This window comes from Drosophila santomea, chromosome X (genome assembly GCF_016746245.2).
Source record: "Drosophila santomea strain STO CAGO 1482 chromosome X, Prin_Dsan_1.1, whole genome shotgun sequence".
NCBI classification, from domain to species: domain Eukaryota; kingdom Metazoa; phylum Arthropoda; class Insecta; order Diptera; family Drosophilidae; genus Drosophila; species Drosophila santomea.
The window spans coordinates 7181589-7201108 of NC_053021.2; the positions used below are offsets into that span (position 1 = coordinate 7181589).

Consider the following 19520-nt stretch of genomic DNA (forward strand, 5'->3'; position numbering starts at 1 on the left):
TTTGTATTGGCATGAACACTAAGAACACAAACTGCATATAGTTGGGCAAAAAAATGTAAGTTGAATACCATTTGGATTTCGTTAAAATATTCACTTCGGGTTTACAGACATTTTTAGTGTTCCTACGCAGGAATTGAAGTTGGCCAGTCGAAAAGATATTAAAATATTTTATATGATTTCGTTAGGTGGGTAATTAATATATATATTAAATAAATAATATTTTCAAAATATTTTTGTAAATATTCGTAAATATGTTCATTAATGTTTAGTTCAATATTGTTTAGTTTACATGGTTTAGTGCAGATGCAACAGTTCTGGCTTCCACTTACATCAACTTCGGTGGCCGTTTCCGAGTCACCGCTCTCGCTGCCCTCCGGCAGATCGTGCAGCTCCGCCGCCATTCCTCCGGGCTCATCCACGGACGTCCTCGAGGCGGACTTTTGCGATGGAATGCTGCGTCGCGACTTGACACTGATCCCGGATCCGGAGCGCGGCATTTGCGGCGATACGCTGCCAGCGGCATTGCCGCCGCCAGATCCCGATCCAGTGCCACCACCTCCGGCACCTGCTCCTCCTCCACCACCACCACCACCACCACCACCACCACCTCCTCCTCCTGCGGCGCCGGAGCCCTGCGAATTGCCCAGTCCCTTGTCCAAGCTGAGCTTATCGCTGGCGCCGCCCGGAGTGCTGACCATGGCCGCATTGGAATCGATGGTGCCGCTGTTGCTATCGGAGGTCGCGGACGTATTGCTGTCCGCCACCGATTTGCGTGCTTTTGTCTGCGCATCGTTGAGGCGCCTAAAAAAGAAAACGCAATGAAGAAAATAACTCAGATTATATAGAATATGTGGTATAAGTTAGTGATGCAAGTACCTGTAGTACTCGAGGGCAATGCGCACGGGTATGATGATGAGCTCGGTGAGCTCCGGCACCAGTTCGCCCAGTGCCTCAAAGAGTGGCAGGAGAACGAGTCCGATGAAGCGGACCTGTGAGCCCGGCTTGCTGACCTTGTCCGGATCCATGAACGGCGTCACCGGCAATCCCTCCGACTTCTCGGCGGCACTCTGGGCAAAGAACTCCTGGAGCAGGCGATCCAGCCAGGGCTCGGCCACGTCCATGGGTCGCGCCTCGTTCGATATGTCCGCCACCTTGATCAGGATCATGCAGAGCTGCGCCAGGAGATATCCCCAAAAGTGTAAGTAATCCGGGTGGTTAGTGTGGGTGCGGGTGTGGGTGTGGGTGTGAATGTGACTTACCAGATTGATGTGGGCACGGTTGCTATAGTCGAAGATGGGCGTTATCTCCATAAACTGCGTGAGGATTTCATTGTGACGCGCCATGTCCGTGGCCAAAATGCACCGGATGATGCCCTCGCGAATGTTACTAAACAATTAAAAACGAAAGAAACAGTAGTTAGTAGTTTATGTTGCTATATTAAACGTATTTTTTAAGCAAAAGCCACCTTTTCAATGAGAAATAAGTGAGTGAGTGTTTAGTGAATGACAACAGCTCACTTTTGTATGAGTGCAATCTTAATTTGGAGCATTGCTCTTCGGAATCAAGTTGCAACAATTTGAAGAGTTTGGCCCTTTTGTTTTGGCTGAAAATTGGTTTGCCCGCCGGCGGTCTGCAACTTCAACTTAAAGTGGAGTCGAGATTGCGTTTGGCTTTCCATTTGGCTCTAGTGTGTGTACCGGAAGGTGTTTACGAGAAAACAAGGCCAATGAAGTGCTTTTTTCCCGGAAAAAGCCAAAAAAAAAAGGAAAAAATATATAAACTGAAATACAAAAATACAGAGAAGAGCGAACAGGCCGAGGAGAGACTGACAAATGCAGCGCGCGTTAAATATCAAATTGCATTTCGTTCTATTTGAAATTGAGGCAGCCAAGACAAGAGTGTCGGGTGCAGCTAAAGAAAAAGAAAAAGGAAAAGGAAAAGCGAGTGGAACAGCGTGCCGGGAAATTGAATTTTTCGTGTCAAGCAAGCTGCATTGGCTGCACGTCAACTCCAAACTCCTGGTGGCAAGTTCAGCGCAACTGCAACTGCCGCATTTAAACTGCAAATAGAGCAACGCATTTCACCCGCCGTCTGTCACGAGTTTATATAACATTATATACGTATGTACATACATATATATTTATATCTACTTTTATTATTTTCACATCGAAGGCAACATCAGTTGGATAAACGCAACATTTTGCAGTGGGAATTACTAAGTTGAACGGAAAATTGCATCTCCATCAATGACTAAACAATTTCTGACAGTTTGATGGGCTTTCAGGTGATGGCAACAGCCTTTACCCATTTAAACTGGCAACGGAATGGATAACCTTTACGACTAATAACATGGTAAGCAATGTTGTCATTAATTCAGTGCGACCATGAACTATTCATGCTGCACAAGCACAAGCTTGTTTCAAGCATTCAACCGACATTATTCACTTTGCCACTTAATTGGTTCAAAAACAATCAAAATGGAGGCATCTCCGGTATGCAATGCACCTTGTAATGCCTGTCACTTAATTAATAAACTTACGCATGAGTTTGTGCCACTCAAATTGGGATTTAATTAATAACAATGCCAAAATACTTGCAACTTCGTAATGAAACGAAACGGATTTGGAGTTGGAGTTGCAAACAGAAATGGATAACAGTCGGGTATGCTTCAATTAGAGAGGCAAGTGCAGTGATTATCCATTGCGGGCATTATCCTGCCAAAGGAGCAGCAGGCAACTCTTTTTGTTTTCCGCGTTGATGATGATGAATTGTGCCAAACAGAAAATGGAAAATGGGGAATGGGCGAGCGGACTGCCAGATGAGCAAAGTTTTGCGCCGACGAAAACCGGCAACTATTATGCGCTAATTATGACTAAATAATTGCATGAAATGCGCCTAGCGCCAACCAAAAACTCAACTCGAAACTAATTTGCAAAGCGTCGAGTGCCAAATCTGCCGCCAGCAGATCCTTTTTCTCCTCAACGCTACACTGGGAAAAAATCAATACATTGCTTACAACATTAATAGGTATTTAATCAATACTTTATTACAATGGATGCTGTCAACACGAAATTAGTAACTCATGCAGAGGAATTTTTGTTTTGTACTTTCAGCATTCACAACTATTGTAAAACCCCAACCTAATTAATTTATAGCGTAAAAATATGCATCATATTTAGCTTTTTTTTGCAGTGTTGCTTCTACTTTTTGCCTTCGCCGCTTGCGTTTTCTTGGATGATTTATTTTTGGCTCAAGTGAAGCAGCTGTTTTCAAGTATACCGCCCCGCCCCCACAATTCGTACGCCCACATTCAAGCTTCGCACATCCTTCATCAGTTTGTGGAATTTTAATTGAACTTTTATTCCTCGATTTTGTGGCACATAAGCGGCGTGGTGCGGTCAGAAGTTGATCCCCAAGCAAACACTGCTGCTTCTGCCGATAGTTTACTTACTAAACAGCAAATCGGAAAATCCCAATTAGGCGAACAGAACAGAACAGTGCGGTGCGGATTAAATGCAAAATGCAAAAAAAAGAAGAAAACGATTTTTCACTCAGTCCCTTTTGCAATTTCCAAATGCATTTTCCAGCCAAATTGCATTGGGGTTTTGGGACCAACTAAATGTTGCCTTAAACGGAACTGAGCCCTCTATCTCGATGAGTTTTGCAAGAAAGTTAAAGTAGTTACTCTACAGGTGTACTAGCTTAGATTGAATTTAAAATGATGAATTAATTCACTTTTTTGTTGACTGTTTATAGTTGTTCATAAGTTGATACCGATTTACGTGAGATACAAGTAATCTTTTCTTATTATTAAACTTTACCAGAAACTTTGCTTCAGTTTGATTCGATTTTTAGCTCTACCTGTGACATAAATCGACATTTATTCAATCTCTTGAGTTTCACACAGCTACAGTCGCACAGTAATCGATCGAAGAGCTAATCCCTCCTACTTTCCTTTTCCTTTTTCAGCGCTTTTCCCTTTCATTCATTTCCGTGCAATTGTATCTGCTTCTCAGGCAGCGTAAATTTGACTCTCAACTTTATTAAAATCCCAATCGCAGCGGGCTTTGTTCCCAATCGAAACAAAAACTCCCAGGAAGAGGACACTACACGCACAGAAATCAAAACTATCACGCTTCAATCTAGAAACCTAAATGAAAAATATGTCTAATACAATTTCTTAAATATTTGCCATACACTTTTGGCACATTCCTACAATTGGATTAATCAAATAAATGTATTGCAGTTTTATTTATTATGCCCTTTTTTCCCAGTGTACACGTGCTTGTTTGTGGGGGATAGGGCAAATGATTGAAGGTGGCCGGCTAATTTGGTTTTGCATGGCAAAGTGCCTGAAATCAAGAGACATCGAGAGAGAGGAGCAGGAGGGAGGTGAGGAGGTGAGGAGGTAGGTGGCGATGGAAGATGATTAATTGATTACGCGTGTGCTCCGATTTAACGGTAAATGCTGGGGCCCAGCGACTTTCGAGAAGCGGCAGCAAATTCGGTTGGCATTATCTCCGGTTTCATCTCAATGTTTTGGCCTTGTGACTATAGCTGATTTACTACAACACACGTGCCACACGATTTCATTGAGTGGAGCTGTAAGTTGACATTGGATTGGCAATATAGAAGCATTTATAATCGAAACAAAATGAATCTTATTCAGCAGTCATATAGTATATACTTATCATTGGAATTTTGTGAAATGTATTTTCCTGCGAACTCTGATTGGGGCAAAACCAGTGGAACACCCCTCGTTTGCCGTTGACATCGGCGGACTCACGTTGAATGTCAGGCGCGGTTATCGGCGGCTTATCAGCACACCGGACTTGGGCTGCGGATTCGGACTCGGATTGGGATTCGGATTTGAACTTGGACTCGCGGGAGAGGAAGTGTCAGTAAACAAACGTCGCTGTAAGTGGAAGTGAGCTGTTGGTGCTGCTGCTGCTGCTGTTGCAATGATGGCACCATTTTCGATCACCTGGCTGGGAGTGGGAATGATCCTGGTCGTAGTGCTGCTGCAACTGGTGGCATCCCAGGACTGCCAGCTGCAATTGGAGAACGACATGGACGCGGAGGAGGAGCCGTGCGTGAATTTTCATCAGCATGCCTGCGGAAATTGGTATGCGAGCACTTCGCAGCGCACTCTCGGTGCCCATGACATGCGATCCAAGTGGGTGGCAAATCTAAAGCTGCAGCTCATCCGATCTCTAGAGGAATCCTCACCCACCAACTCTACTAGCTCAACCTCCTCAACCAACCAGTTGGCCACGTTCTACAGGAGCTGCTTGTCGAGTGGCCAGTCGATAAGAACCTACACCGATGCACTGGCCCAAAGTGGTGCCAACTTCCCGCTGCTGACCAACAATAGCGGCTCCTTCGATTGGGTGCTGGCCAATGCCGGGCTGCGAACGTATGGAGCACAGGGTTTGTGGAGACTCTTGGTGCAGGACAACTGGCAGTCGGCGGATCAGCGGATCTTCTACATGCTGCCACCCAAGTTCGAGCTACTGGGCCGCGATGATGAACTGAATGAGTTCCTGTATCAGCGTTATCTGAAGATTTTGCTCCTGGAATTGGGCCTGCGAGTGCGTAGAGCTGCGCTGCTGGCCGAGAAATTGGTTGCGTTCGAGAAGAGTCTGCAGAAGCTATTGCCCAACGATGTGGAACAGACGTTGGTGTTGCGCAAACCCGAGAGCCTCAAGGACTTGGAGCAGCAGCTGCCCGGCTTGCAGTTGAAACGATACTTCGAGACGATTCTGCAGGGCATCGATTGGGATTCAACGAGCCTGCTGCTGGTGGCGGATGTGGAGTATCTACAGGGTCTGCAGAGATTACTGGCGGAGCATACGTTGGATCCCACGATCATGTCCACGTGGCTGCTCCTGCAGTTACCCGCATACTTTGAATTGCGATTGCACGACGACGATAAGTTGAGCAGCCAGCGGGAACATTGCCTGGAACAGTTGAGGAAACTAATGCCCGGACAACTGGGACGACTGCAAATGCAATTGGTCCTGGGTGAATCGTATCAGGATGTGTATGACACGGCCATACAGCAGATAGCCGTGCTATTTCGAGATCTGAAACAGCAATTTGAGTTGGTGCTGAATGAAACGGAGGTCTTTCACGACGATTTGGTCACCCGCAACTTGGCTCGTGATAAACTGAGGGCCATGCGTTTGCTAACGCCTCGTCTGCAGGATCCCAATACCAATACCAATCCCAATCCCAATCCCAATCCCAATCCCAATTCCAATCCCAATCTCAATGGTGCTGCTGGCACGCCCCTGCTGGGCGGCAATTGTGATGAGAACCTATTGCAGTTGTCACTTAGCCAAGCCAAATTGGAATTCCGGCAGGTATTCGGTGAGCCAGTGACCTCGGCGCCAGCGGATCCGCTGTCCGTGAATGCCTACTATCGCCTCAAGTTGAATCGCATTGAGTTGCCGCTCGGCCTGATGGCCACGCCCCTCATCCAGCAGCAGCAGTGCTCCTCGCAGGCGGACACGATGGCCAAACTATCCGCCGGATTGGGCTACATCCTGGCCCACGAAATGGTTCACGCCTTCGACTACGATGGCCTTAATTACGATGCCATCGGCCAGTTGGCCAATGGCCAGTGGCCGGCCAGGGCGATTATACGTTTTAGCCTGAGAGCCGGTTGCTATTTGGGCGAACGGTACAGTAATGCCACGCTAACCATCAACGAGAACATCGCCGATACGGAGGGTCTTCGCTTGGCCCTCGACACATATCGCCGTCGAAGTGGCGACGCTGCACATTTGCGCACCTTCTTCGTGGCCTTTGCCCAAAATTGGTGTGGCACGGTGGCCAGTACGACGGGCTTGAGTCGACATGCCGGACACGCGGAGCGGGTTAATAATGTCCTCGGCAACATGCCGGAGTTCGGGGACACCTTTCAGTGCCAGGCCAGCAGCCGGATGAATCCCATCGGCAAGTGCCGCATTTGGTAAATGTCTACTAGCATTTATGTTTAAAACTGATGTAAAAATGTTATAAACTAATCGACACAGAAATAAATTAGACTGTAGCCTGAAATTAACGAGAAACAATGGCAACATATCTTCATTTTTATACAAATAGCTTATATATATATATATATATAGTTGTGATCTATGGCAATCATGTAGCAATCATGTACGCATGTAAAAACGACCCTTTAAATGATGTCTCTGATATGAAATAATGTTTTTGTAATCAATAGAAGTGCAATGTTTTCAACGTAAAGCCGCTGGTCAATGTAAATTTAATTATTTCTGTTGTTATTTGTCTGATATTGCACTTCAGGTGTTTTTTTTTTTTTATTGTGCAATTGCCATCATCGACTTTTCAGCCACCTTTTTACAAGTACACACAAGTGTAGCTATTTTTTTTAGTTTTTTTTTTTGTGAAATTGAAGTTTGGCCACAATCCAATGAAATGCAACCACGCGTAGTTGAGTTTGTTTTTTGCACACTGCCACGCCTACCACACCTGTAACGCCCACACATACACATACACCACAGCAGCAGATAAATAAAAAATCAGCCCCACAATATGCAACAAAAAATAAACCGAAATACGAAGAATTTGGCAGGTGGTCAAATATTTGCCATTATTGCTTTGATATAAAATCGGTTTATGAATGTAAATACAATTTACCTCTGCCGTTTAATTAGCTTATTACAGTGATGCAATTAAGCAGTGATTAATGCAGTTGTTAAATCAAATTACCTTCATTAAAATATGTATATCATGTATGCTGGATCGCAAGTTTGCCTAATGATTTATTCGCAATCCGTTTTTCATTACATAGCTGTATTCAGCTTCAAGCAAATGTGTTAATTAAATTGTAGATATCCTATTCATTAATCCTAGCAAATGTGTTGTGAAAAAACTATGCTCATGTCCTAAGTAACTAATAAGTAGTTATTATTAAGTAACTAATAGTTGTTTTGTATTTCCCTAATAGGAGAGCAGAATGCCTTGTTGAATGGCATTTTCGAAACTGCAGATACTCGTTACACGAATTGCAGCATTCGAATTCGAGTTAATTCTCAGCGGTCTGACTTGTTATTGCTGAGGCAAATGGAATAATAATATTTACTTATTTGGTTGGATATTCCAGGAACAATGGCTAAATTTATGCACATGCCCAAGCAATTCTCTGGTTATAATCATGCTTACTAATCGCAACGACAACTGTCTACGGATGCTTGCTTGGCAAAGGCCACACATCGATTCCCCAACCGCTTTTCACCCGCTTTTCACCACCCACGCATTTTCCGCCCGCTTTAACCGACCCACTCGTCTGATGATGGCTGGCATATTGTGTGCATTTGCCAACAAGTTTCATCATCAAAAACTCCCAAAAGTATCCAATAGTTTATGCACACAAACTTGCCAGAGAAAATGGGGAAAAATGTGGGAAAATGTGGGAAAATGTGGAAAAGTGGATGGATAATGTGTGTTAGAGGGCGGCAGGCGATTATGTTGTCAAGGGCGCGGCTTTCCCTTGATTGCGTTTCTTGTTCATGATGACTACTGTGATTGGTGATGATGATGAAGTTTGATGCCAGCCAGCCACCCGTTTTTCATTTCATTCATTTCGCAATACCAACAATATCCACTATCCCGCATTTTCTCGCGATTTTCCACACTTTCCATGCACATCTTCTTCGCCCATGCAAGTCAAAGTCGTGGAAAAGCATTTCGCCAGCTAATCCACTTAATTAGTGTTTGTGGAATATTTTCCAATATAAAATGCATGCAATGAATGCGGAGTAAAGAAAAAATTACGCAGAATAAATGAAATTGCAAGAAAAGCGGTGGAGTGGATGGCAGGAAAATGCGAGGAAAGTTGGGAAAGTGGGAAAAGTGGGGAGAGTGGGATGGCAAGTGAGTTTAGAATGCGAAAAGCTAGTTGCGGGGGGTCAGTTTAACAGTTAAGCGCGGAAAATGCTGCGCTAAGCCATCAAATAGCTTTATTATATAAACGTATAATCTGCGGAAAGCAAACATTGAGCTCTTCCTCGCCATTTTCATTAGCTGATCGAAACTGGTTAAGTAGTACGGGTATTTTTTCAAGAAGTGATTGGATAAGCGTTAATAAGGCGAGAGAAAAGTCTTTGAACTTTTAGAAACAGTATGCTAATAAGTACAATATAACATTTCATATTCATAACTAACTATTTCGTTTGAATTGTTAAATGTATATAGGTACTTTAAGGTTGTTGCAAGCTGCTCTTAACTGTAGTGTTACGCACACATCATAAATTTCAACTGACAATTCAAACAAACGGAACGGTGAGAGATTTATATTAATTACTCGGTAAATCGATTGCTCAATGGCAATTGTGCGTTCGATGGATTTCAATTGCACTCGATTGGCGATGGGCGCTTTCTCTCGAATTAAGTTAAGTTATAAGCGAGCTGAACACTAGGATTATGTCGTGTACGGGCCAATTACAGCTTAATCTTCATTCGATTCCCAGCCAGGCTGCATATTGTAAGCGGAAAACCGTGGGAAATCCAGCAAAATCCCAGGAAAACCAGGGAAACCAGGAAAAACCAATGAAAAAAACAACAATAGCTGCATGAACATTCCGTAGAAAACTACGCTTTTCATCTTCTGTTGCAACTTTTTTACTTTACGCGATACTTATTTTTAAAACCCAACGAATGCACATCCATGGGGTATATAGATTTTTCAAAGTTTATAATTCTATGATTAGAATTATGAAAAATTATTCAAAATGTGCGCTGCCTAACAAATTCCTATTTAAAACTAAAAATTCCCTTGTTTTCGTTTCCCTGAATGTTTGCATACTATATGTATAAGGGGTAGCATTCGTTCATCACCTTTGGCTGGCGCCACAGAATTGCTCAGTTTTACGCTCTTTAAATATTAAATCAATGGATTTCGCAGTCGTGCCTTGGCATGGATTTCAGATTGGGTCAGGACAATGGGTGGGCGGTGGGCGATGGAGGTCAAGTGGGGTGGCGTTCGCTGTGGGTGTTGGGAAACTGAAGATGGGCGTTGTGGCGTTGGATGCAGTGCAGCTGGGTAGCTGGTAGCTGGGTAGCTGGTAGCTGGGTAGCTGGTAGTTGGAAGCTGGTAGCTGTTAATTACCACGGCAATGGGGCGAGCGTTTAATGCAATGTCATTCGGTACGTGCCGCGCATAAAGTGGATGCTTGGCAATTAATTGACCCAAAGCCACCGAACCGAGTCCCCGGGCAAATAGGACCTTAAATCGAGCTCAAACTCACTTGAAGGTGTCGCGGCTGAAGTTCTTGAATATATTGCATTCGGGATGCTCCAGCAGGCGGAACGCTATCGAACAATGGTGGTTCTCCAGCGGTGAGATGTCATTGTATCTGCAAATGAAAATATAAATGTAGATATATATATATTCACAAAAATACGCAACGGATTTACTCACCTGAGAGCCAGCTCGGTGCGGGCATTGATCTGGTAGATGTTATTGTAGCCAGGATGGTCGAGGTCGTGGCAGATGCAGGACACCAAAAGGATCAGACACTCTAGATCGCCCAGGCGACTCAGCAAATTCGCCTGGCGCGTTATGGCATACATCTGAAAAAACACAATCGAATGCATTTCATTTAATGATAATGGTATATAATATATATAATTGATTTAAAGAAAATGTTATGATTTTGTATATATATTCTATTCCTTCACTCTTGTATCTTTAATCTATGCATACATTATGATTCTTAGATTAGGAAGTGAACGTAAAGCTATTTAATTGTTTTACCACCCAAACTAAAAAGTTTCTATCCTTAATAGCTTCATTATTCGTCCGCCCGGCTAATTATACAGCATTCTGTTTTCCCCCATTGAATTTGTGAGCAAAAACCAGTTGTCTATCCTTTGGAAGGATGCAACGCATCATCTGGCCCTCGAGCATCATCGATCTAGCCATTTATCTTGATGCGGCCAATTAGTCCTGGCAATTTAACATTTAAACTTATCCGCTCGAGGTTAGACAGGAAAGGTAAGGTAAGGTAAAGCGACTGGCTTAAAGCTGCCTGGCATTTAACCATTTTTCCACCTATTTAATCCGATCCACCGTCTATAACCTTTATCGTTTGCTCCTGTCGCACCTCGAACCTCATGCTCCCCTTCTGCTCCCCCGCTCCTCTGGCTCCCTGCCTTGTGCCAACTTAATTTGTCTGCAGCGAAACCCTTGCAATTACCAGTAGAAGGACCTGCCCCAATCCACACTCTCTTGCCACACTTAACCCCTTTTTTTGATACCCTGTATGCTTGGCATGTGGAAGGGCGTTTTGTGTTTGCGCAAGATTATTGAAAAGGCCATGCTCAAACCCGATATTCTTACAGAAGTTTAAATTGCCAACTACTGAAAGGGATGCAACAAGTAAGACACCGATTCATTTAGACTTTTTGCACTAATAGAGATTACAGATTGTAGTACTTATTTTGGTGGTCCTTGGACTCTATATGTACTTCCCTTCTGATTGATTGGGTAACTTCTAGTCCCATCCGTGGTGCATTCTCGAGCGCTCTGTCCTTTCGGAGCTGCAAATGAAGATGACTGGGCGACGGAGACCCTCGAGGAATTTCAACAGCGTTCAATTGAAGCTCTTCGAAATGCGAAAGCAGCGCAAACTTTACTCAGCTCTTTGCACTAAAGTTGCAAGGCGGAGGAGGGGGGATGGAAAGGGAGGGGGGGTGTGTGTGCCCCATTCAAAGATGGGGTTGGGTGGCCCCAAAGAGGTGAGACTTTGGGGTCTCTGGACGTAAAAGTTGTTGCACAACTTTCGCCGCCATTGCGTTTACTTTGGCATTAAGTGCGAGTGAAAGGGGCCGGGGATCGAAATTGTGAAAGAGCGAGGGCTATGCGATATGCATATATATCTATACATACTTATATATATATAGACTATATATATATAGAGGGATATGGTGTGAAAACAAAATCTCTCTGGGAGACAAAGCGTGGGCGCAGGGGTGTGGGGTGTGGTGATGCTATAAATTTATGCAAATGCAAATGCTGTTTGCGTTTCGAATTTCGCAAGTTTATCTAAATTCATTGTCAACAAACAGACGCAGACAACTAACAACCCACTCAAACCACCCAACCACCCAACCACCCAACCACCCACACTATGCCAACTCTCAAGGGTGGTGCATTTTCTGCTTGTTGGCAAACTTTTCAGCGGATAGTGGCAAAAATACACCAAGGAAATCAACTGCAGCGTCAGATGAAAAGTGCAGCCAATGGAAATTAGTCAAAGTGTGTGTCGGTCACGCCCCCTTTGCGGGGCAGCAGCGGCTAAATTCTCGGCGGGAAAATAGGGGAAAAAAAGGAAACGAAAATGAAAACAACAAACAGAGAACAGAGAAAAAAACAAGGAGTACAAGCCACCAGTCGGTTTTCGGCGGCTTCGGTTCAATAATTTAAATTTACGCTCTTGCCGCTGCCTTAATGCTCAGCAGTTTTTGTTCGCCTGCTTGTAGTTGGGGCGAAAGCCGCTTAACGGCTTGACTGTCATGTCCTGCAAACGGCTTTTAGGTCCTCACACGCACACACGCACACATACCAGCACACACACATATGCCCTCTAACAAGCTATGAACAGCTGCGGCAAGTAGCAATAATAGAGTGCAGTGCAAAAATCAACAATCACGCTGAAGAAACCCATCGAATGTATGACATTCAATTGCAATGAAAACTATTAAATGAAAATCAAGATTGCGGTATTTCATTTCAATATCATATTTAGACATTTAGATGACGCCACTCGATATTTAAGAACTTCTGTTGGTTTTACTTTTAGTCTGTTGCTATTTTTGCAACCGCAACTGTGCTGATGGCCCAAAACCCGCCTATGCAAATGGCCGTCCCCATTGAATTGTAAAATACGCAACAGCGCATATGGATCGTTGGAAAGCTATAAAAATGAATAGGGGATAGGGTGTTTCGTACGCCAAAAAGGGGAAAAAGTGCTGGCCGGAGTTCGAAATTCAAACCATTCTGCCATCGATTCATATGCCATATTTAACAAGGCATTTTTGCCAAAGCTGAATATGCCAAAAGCTTTTTTTTCGCCTCATTGCCACAAACATACGATTATTTACAATTATTAGTCGCAGCTTTTCGATTTGAAGTCAAATAACTAAAACTCTCTCTTTTTCAAAACCAATAAAGGTTTATGATTTTAATAGGATTTTGATGACCACCGAAGAATTGATTCACTTTGCTGGTTTTATTTGCAAAATAAACCAAGCCGATTTCATCACAAAAAGTCGCAACAAAAAAATGGTAACATATTTAGAAATCGAAAATAAAATAAGCTGGATAAAAAATGTACACAAAAAGTGAATTACTCTTGGAAGGTTAATAAATTAAAGAAAAATGTGAACATATTTAGAAATAAAAAAAAACCGAATAAAAAGATGTACACAAAAAGTGAATGACTTTTGGAAGATTAATAATTTAAAAAAAAAAAAGTGAATATATTTAGAAAACGAAAATAAAATAAGCTGAATAAAAAAATGAACACAAAAAGTGAATTACTCTTGGAAGGTTAATGCAGCCACAAAACCATGTGCAGTGGATGTTTAAATCGACATCAATTGGGTAGTTTTTTCGTGGCCTAAAGTGAGTGCGGCTGCAAGTCCCCAGCACGTGTCCTTCGGTCAGTGGAAAGTGCAATACCGTTACGCGGCCAGGACAATCATAAAAATAGTGCACACAGGTGGGGCGCAGGTGGGAACGGCAATGAGTTGGCCACCGATGATGACGAGCACGATGACAATGGGCGCTCCCCCATGTTTGTGTTTGCGTGGCCATGGTTTCTTTTTTTTTGTCGTCTTCTTGTATTTTTTTCCCTTTTTTTTTCCTTTTTTTTTTAGCATTCTGGTGTTTTTGTTTTTGTTTTTGTCTGGCACATAATGCGGTTTATGGCAAACATATTTAACAGCAACAACGGCAGAGAAATAATAATGCGATTGTCATAGTTGCGCTTGTGGCAGCAATTTTGCAATGGGGCAACCGTGCGTATACTTGATGCCTCGACTATCTGACTTTCTGTCGTCCTATTGTCCTCCTTTGCCCCCCACACCCCCCTCATTCACCACAGTCCCCTCAGTCGCTCCCATATTGTTGACTTCAGCTTGCAGTCTACCGCTGTTGCCACGCCCACCCCCTTCTTACCCGCCCTTTACCTGTTAGCCTTTGTTGCCTGGAAAAATAATTTATTAAAGTTTTCGTTTCGCTTTTCTTGTTGTTTTTTTTTCCTTTCTTGTTGTGTGTGTTTGTGTGTCTTTGTCTTAGTTCCTTCAGAAGTTACTGCTACAGTGAAGATCGACTAAGTGCAACGCTTTATGGCAAAGTTTGCCATGGAAATAAGCTTGGAGTGACAATGCATTTGAATTTATTTCAGCTGCTATTTATGTTACACAAGAAGTGAAATGAGACTTTAAAAGAATGCAAATAGAGCTGCATTTTAAGGTGACAGAGTAGTAAAAATGGGACTTGCAGATTAAAAACTGAATTCAAATTGGAAAAAGCAGAATTGAAACTATTATGATGTTATATTACACCAGTCATGTAATGCATATTTGGCAGTTTTGTAGCTTGTGGGTTATGCCCAAGAATAATGCATAATAGGGTATGCATTTTGGGGCAAGTAAAATGAAAGGAGCGCGCTGCAAAAGATGCAACAACACCCGGCAACTTTCATTTGCCAAAAATGTAGGTTACGAAAAATATGTTCCGCTGGCACTTGAGCAGCAGCCAAGTGGGTCGCTGTTCTAAGTGCTCAGTTGGGAACGAGGGTTCTTTCTTTTTCTTTTTTTTTTCTGTGTTTTGTTGGTCTGAAAATGGGTGGTTTTTTTTATTTTGGACAATACTGGGTGAGTGACCAGTCACTCGGTCTTTCCTTTGCCACTCGCCTCCGCTCACTTCTCACTTCTCACTTTGCAACACACGGGCTTTCCATTTAAAAGAGAAACAAATTCTTCGTATCTTGGACGAATCTTGGCAGCTAAAAATAGGTCCTGCTCTAAGCCACATTTCGCACTCACAGGCATTCACACGTATGTATGTATGTATGTCCTGTCTTTGTGTGTGTGTGTGTGTGTGTGTGTGTGTGTGTGTGAGCGTTTTGGGTGAATTGCCCTTTGGCGCTTTGGTTTATTTTTGCATTGCATACAACTGGGCGCCGCTCATTGTTGGCACCCACACAATGACAAAGCGACACGCACACAGACACCGTTAACAGTCAGCGAGATTCAGATATAGAATATAGAATATATCCATACTTATGTGCGCCTTATAAAAATTCCCACATTATATCGATTGCAAGTTTTGTCTGTCCGTTCACACACATCTATGTACATACATACATACATACACATTTTACATGCATTTATTAGTGTTCGGTGTGGAAAATATCTGCATCTATTATTTCTTTATTTGTTAATGAGTTGTTGGAAAATAAAGGCAAACGGTAGACGAAGTGGATAAAGTTTTGAGTTTTTCTTGGCAACAAAACTGCGGAATGCTCTTATTGTTCCAAATAATTATTTTTGCTTAAAAGGTTTTTCTTTTTTCACACCACGCACCCCGCACCCCGCACCCCGGACCCCGCACCCCGGATCACGCACCCCACACCCCGCACCCCACACCCCGCACCCCACACCCCGCACCCCGCACCCCACACCCCGCACCGCACGCTCCCTGCACCCCGCACCCCGCACCCCGCACCCCGCACACAAAACCCCACACCCGCACCCCGCACCGCACGCTCCCTGCACCCCGCACCCCGCACCCCACACCCCGCACCCCGCACCCCACACCCCGCACCCCGCACACAAAACCCCACACCCGCACCCCGGAAGGACGAGAATTCAAAATCACGGTGAGGAATAACTACTCTTCCGTATATCCAATGAGAGCTGGAGTCCCACAGGGCAGCGTCCTTGGACCGCTACTATACTCCTTCATCATCAATCAAATTATAAAGGAATCCAAGTGATGCAAAATAGAGCACTACGACAAATAACCAACTGCCCCTGGTACGTACGGAACTCCACACTTCATAAGGACCTCAATCTCTACACAGTTGAGGAACAAATTGGGAGACACACAAGTTGATACAGTGACAGACTATGATGTACGGATTCTTCACTTAATAAATAAATTTAAAAAAAAAAAAAAAATTATTTCTTTACCAGCTACGCTCGAGTATTTTATTAATAATTTGCGACACGGGTTAGTTAGTGCTTGTGTAATATTATATATATTAGATCACAACGTGTATTGCCCAAGGAAAGGCCATTAGGGAAAACTACAGCGCATATCCGATTTCACTTCAAGGAATTTGTGCTTGCTTGCAAAAATATTCCATATATATACAAATATACAAGCTCTTCGGATTGCAGAATGTACATACAGATATTGTGGCTCATAATCAAGGGAAACTTAAATTGTAGCATAAGACGTAAGAGTTTAAATTACTCAACGTGAAAGATGTCTGAACTGGACTTGAACTGATATATATATAATATTATATTATAGAGTATACATATATAGAGTTTAGCTCACCATTTGGGCAACGCAGAAGCAGTGCCGAAAGTTGTGGAAGGGCACCTCGTTGTAGTGCTTGTAGACCTCGTAGAGCCACTCGCGCAGCGTGTCCACCGGAATGCTGAACTTCTCGATGAAGCCCAGCTCCACGAACATGGTCTGCATGAGATGGATGACATCGGCATCGCTCCACTCGTAGGAATCGAAGGCCGGCAGGCGGAGGGCGGCCCTCACCTCCTCCGAGAAGGTCGTATCACAAATTTCCAGAAAGCGGCGCTTCACCTCCTGATGCTTTGGTAGACTGCTTTTACGATGCGGCGGGCCCAGCGGTCGTTTGGAGAGACCTGCGATTAAAGGATTACTTGCATCAGCTGGAAATTTCATTTTCAAAATTCGTTTCAAAACCAAAATCGCTTTTCAAAACGACAAACGCTTAGATTACTTAGTTGCCTGAAAATGTTAGTATATCAGAGTATGGAAATCAAAGCAAAAAGATTTATGTTCTATACAGCATTCAAGTTTTGTCCACACGTATTTTGCCGCAGACAGACTTGAAGTCCAATGGCGCTTCAGTTCAATAAGTAAATCAGGCAGTTGAAACAGGAAATACAGTCTAACGATTCGACCCATGGCAATTTGGATTATTGCAAATAAGTCCAGCTCCAGATCCAAATCCAAATCAAAATCAAAATCCACTTGCCGGACTCGAATATGAACGGAAATACATTGGCCTGGTCTAAACCGGTGGCACAGCTTCCTTTTCTTCCTTTTTTGCCTCATTCTGAGGTTGGGCACTCTTCGTTTATATTCTTGTTTTTATTCTTGTTTTTGTTTATGTTTTTGTATTTTTCCTCCCCAACCCGGTTTTTTGTTTTTATTCCAACGCCATAGGCGGGAAATTAAATTTTCAATCGGTGGCACGCTTCAATGGCTGAAAATGAAGCACCAAGCGAACCTGTGAACCTGTGGACCTGTGAACCTGTGGACCAATGGACCTGTGCCAGATAGTTCGCCTTCACCGGCGGAAGCTGCCACGCCCCCACCATCCTCAGTAACGCCCTCGGCCTCGGGCCAGGTGCGATCCAGGAAAAGTTGAAATGCTTTACCTCAATTTAGCTTGCAAATGAATCAAAACATTTTATGATTGCGCCCCTTGCTTCCCACCCATTAGAGTGAAATGAAAATGAACTAGCCTTCATGTTTTCGACGCCTAATGAAGTTGGCCAGCAGTCCTTTTTTTTTTGTTTTTTTTTTTCCTTATTTTTCTATGCTTATATTTTCAATTTCGGCCCAACTGGTTAGTGGTTGTATCGAAATGGTAGCAAGTATACTTATTAATGCAAGTATACAAGTAGCAAGTATACATATTAATGAGTCTGCAAAACTAGTGCCCTTTTTACAATTACCTTAATATTATTTCAAGTATCTTTTACGGCACATGAAATCCGCTTTAAACTTTTAAGCCTGACCAATGTACGGATTTGAATTTATTGGGAATTTAGCATGGCGTTCCAGAGTGATTTCAGAATTGCTTCCCTCCCATCGAACGACAAAGGAAAGTCCCCATCAAAGGACATTCTTGGCCATGGGCCCCTTTCATTTGTCGTATTTCCAATTTGGAGGTCCAGGTACATGGACCATGCCGACCATGGTTTATGTGCATAGATCGCTTTTTGGGACAAGTTACCTGCCTCCACTTCCTGCGAAAATGCGAAGGGATGTGAGCCAGAATTTGCAAAGATCTCATTGTAATGAGAGCTGACTTTTCAGACAGTTTTACCTCCCATCCCCTCCGCCCCCCCCCGCAACCGTTTTCCTTGTTTCGGCAGCCGAAGGTTTTCCTCTATTCGTTTTCACCCACATCACAAGCGGTGCCACTTTTCGAAATTTGATTAAAACGCTTCCCTTTGAAGTGCAACCCCCCACTCACACACAGACACTACATCTCGCACACACACATAGACACGCCGGGGCACAAAGTAGTGGATATGCCACGCCCCCACCGCCCTCCCCACGCTGACGACCGCCCACATGTGCTGCAAGCCAAACACTTTGCGGGCAACGGTTATAATTAATTTACTGCCACTTACAATTTTTAATTAAGCCGCCGTCGCGTTTCTGATATGCTGTATGTACAGACCAAGGACACTGCCAGAAAAAAGGGTTAGCAAAAAATGTACTATCGGTATTGCCTCACTACCAAATCTATCGAAAAGTAAATATATGAAATATAAGTAAATTACTTTGTTTACGAAAAAATTGTATTTTTGGATTGTATTTTGGCAATGAAACATTTTCTTAATGAATCTTAATTGGCAGATACATTTATTTTCGCAGTGTCCTTGTTGTTTGTTCGCCTTTCTATTTGCACACGCTTATTGCCCGCCCCAGAAAAAGAGAAAGTGGAAGAAAGTGGAAAGCGCTGCGAAGGGGTAAAGGGGTAATGGAAGGTTGCTTCGTTATTAACTGACAGATTGATTTACAATGAGGCTGGGGTCAGGGAAATAGATGGATAGTGAAAAACTCCGTCCGCAGACGATAATTACACACGATGAGCGGTGATTCGGGTGGAAAATTCAGCCAAGGAAAATGCTGCTGATGAGCAAAACAAGCAAAAAAAAAAAAAAGGAAAAACAAAAATGAAAAACATGACTGATTGTGTGTGAGAGTAATGGGAGATTTGACTGGTAATTTAATCGGCTAATTGGGCTGCTGCTCGGCAGCTAATTGCCAACTTTCAAGGACCCACAAACAACTAAGAGACTTAAAGATGGGGTAATCAAAAAAAAAGAAAATTATAAGATTAAAGTTCATATTTGAAATAATTAATAATTATATTTATAGTCAGAAGAGAAGATGCAGAAACAGTGATTCATGAATTCGTTGATTAAATTTGATATCAGATCGCATCGAGCACAATCACACATATGGC

At 43.3% G+C, this 19520-nt stretch overlaps 2 protein-coding genes across 2 annotated transcripts in view; one reads left to right on the top strand and one right to left on the bottom strand.

Moving 5' to 3' along the window:
• Nucleotides 1–19520, bottom strand: part of LOC120455139 (high affinity cGMP-specific 3',5'-cyclic phosphodiesterase 9A) — a 105203-nt gene that overhangs the window by 3658 nt on the left and 82025 nt on the right. The window contains exons 5-10 of the mRNA XM_039641043.2: nucleotides 16607–16932; nucleotides 10451–10602; nucleotides 10278–10385; nucleotides 1260–1386; nucleotides 877–1172; nucleotides 330–801 (exon numbers count right to left, since the gene is read on the bottom strand). Coding sequence (XP_039496977.1) covers nucleotides 330–801; nucleotides 877–1172; nucleotides 1260–1386; nucleotides 10278–10385; nucleotides 10451–10602; nucleotides 16607–16932 — 1481 coding nt within the window. The remainder of the gene's footprint in view (nucleotides 1–329; nucleotides 802–876; nucleotides 1173–1259; nucleotides 1387–10277; nucleotides 10386–10450; nucleotides 10603–16606; nucleotides 16933–19520) is intronic.
• LOC120455141 (neprilysin-1) lies at nucleotides 4896–7076 on the top strand. The gene has a single exon (XM_039641046.2). It carries the CDS (start codon nucleotides 4962–4964, stop codon nucleotides 6978–6980), a length of 2019 nt encoding a protein of 672 aa, XP_039496980.1. The 5' UTR covers nucleotides 4896–4961; the 3' UTR covers nucleotides 6981–7076.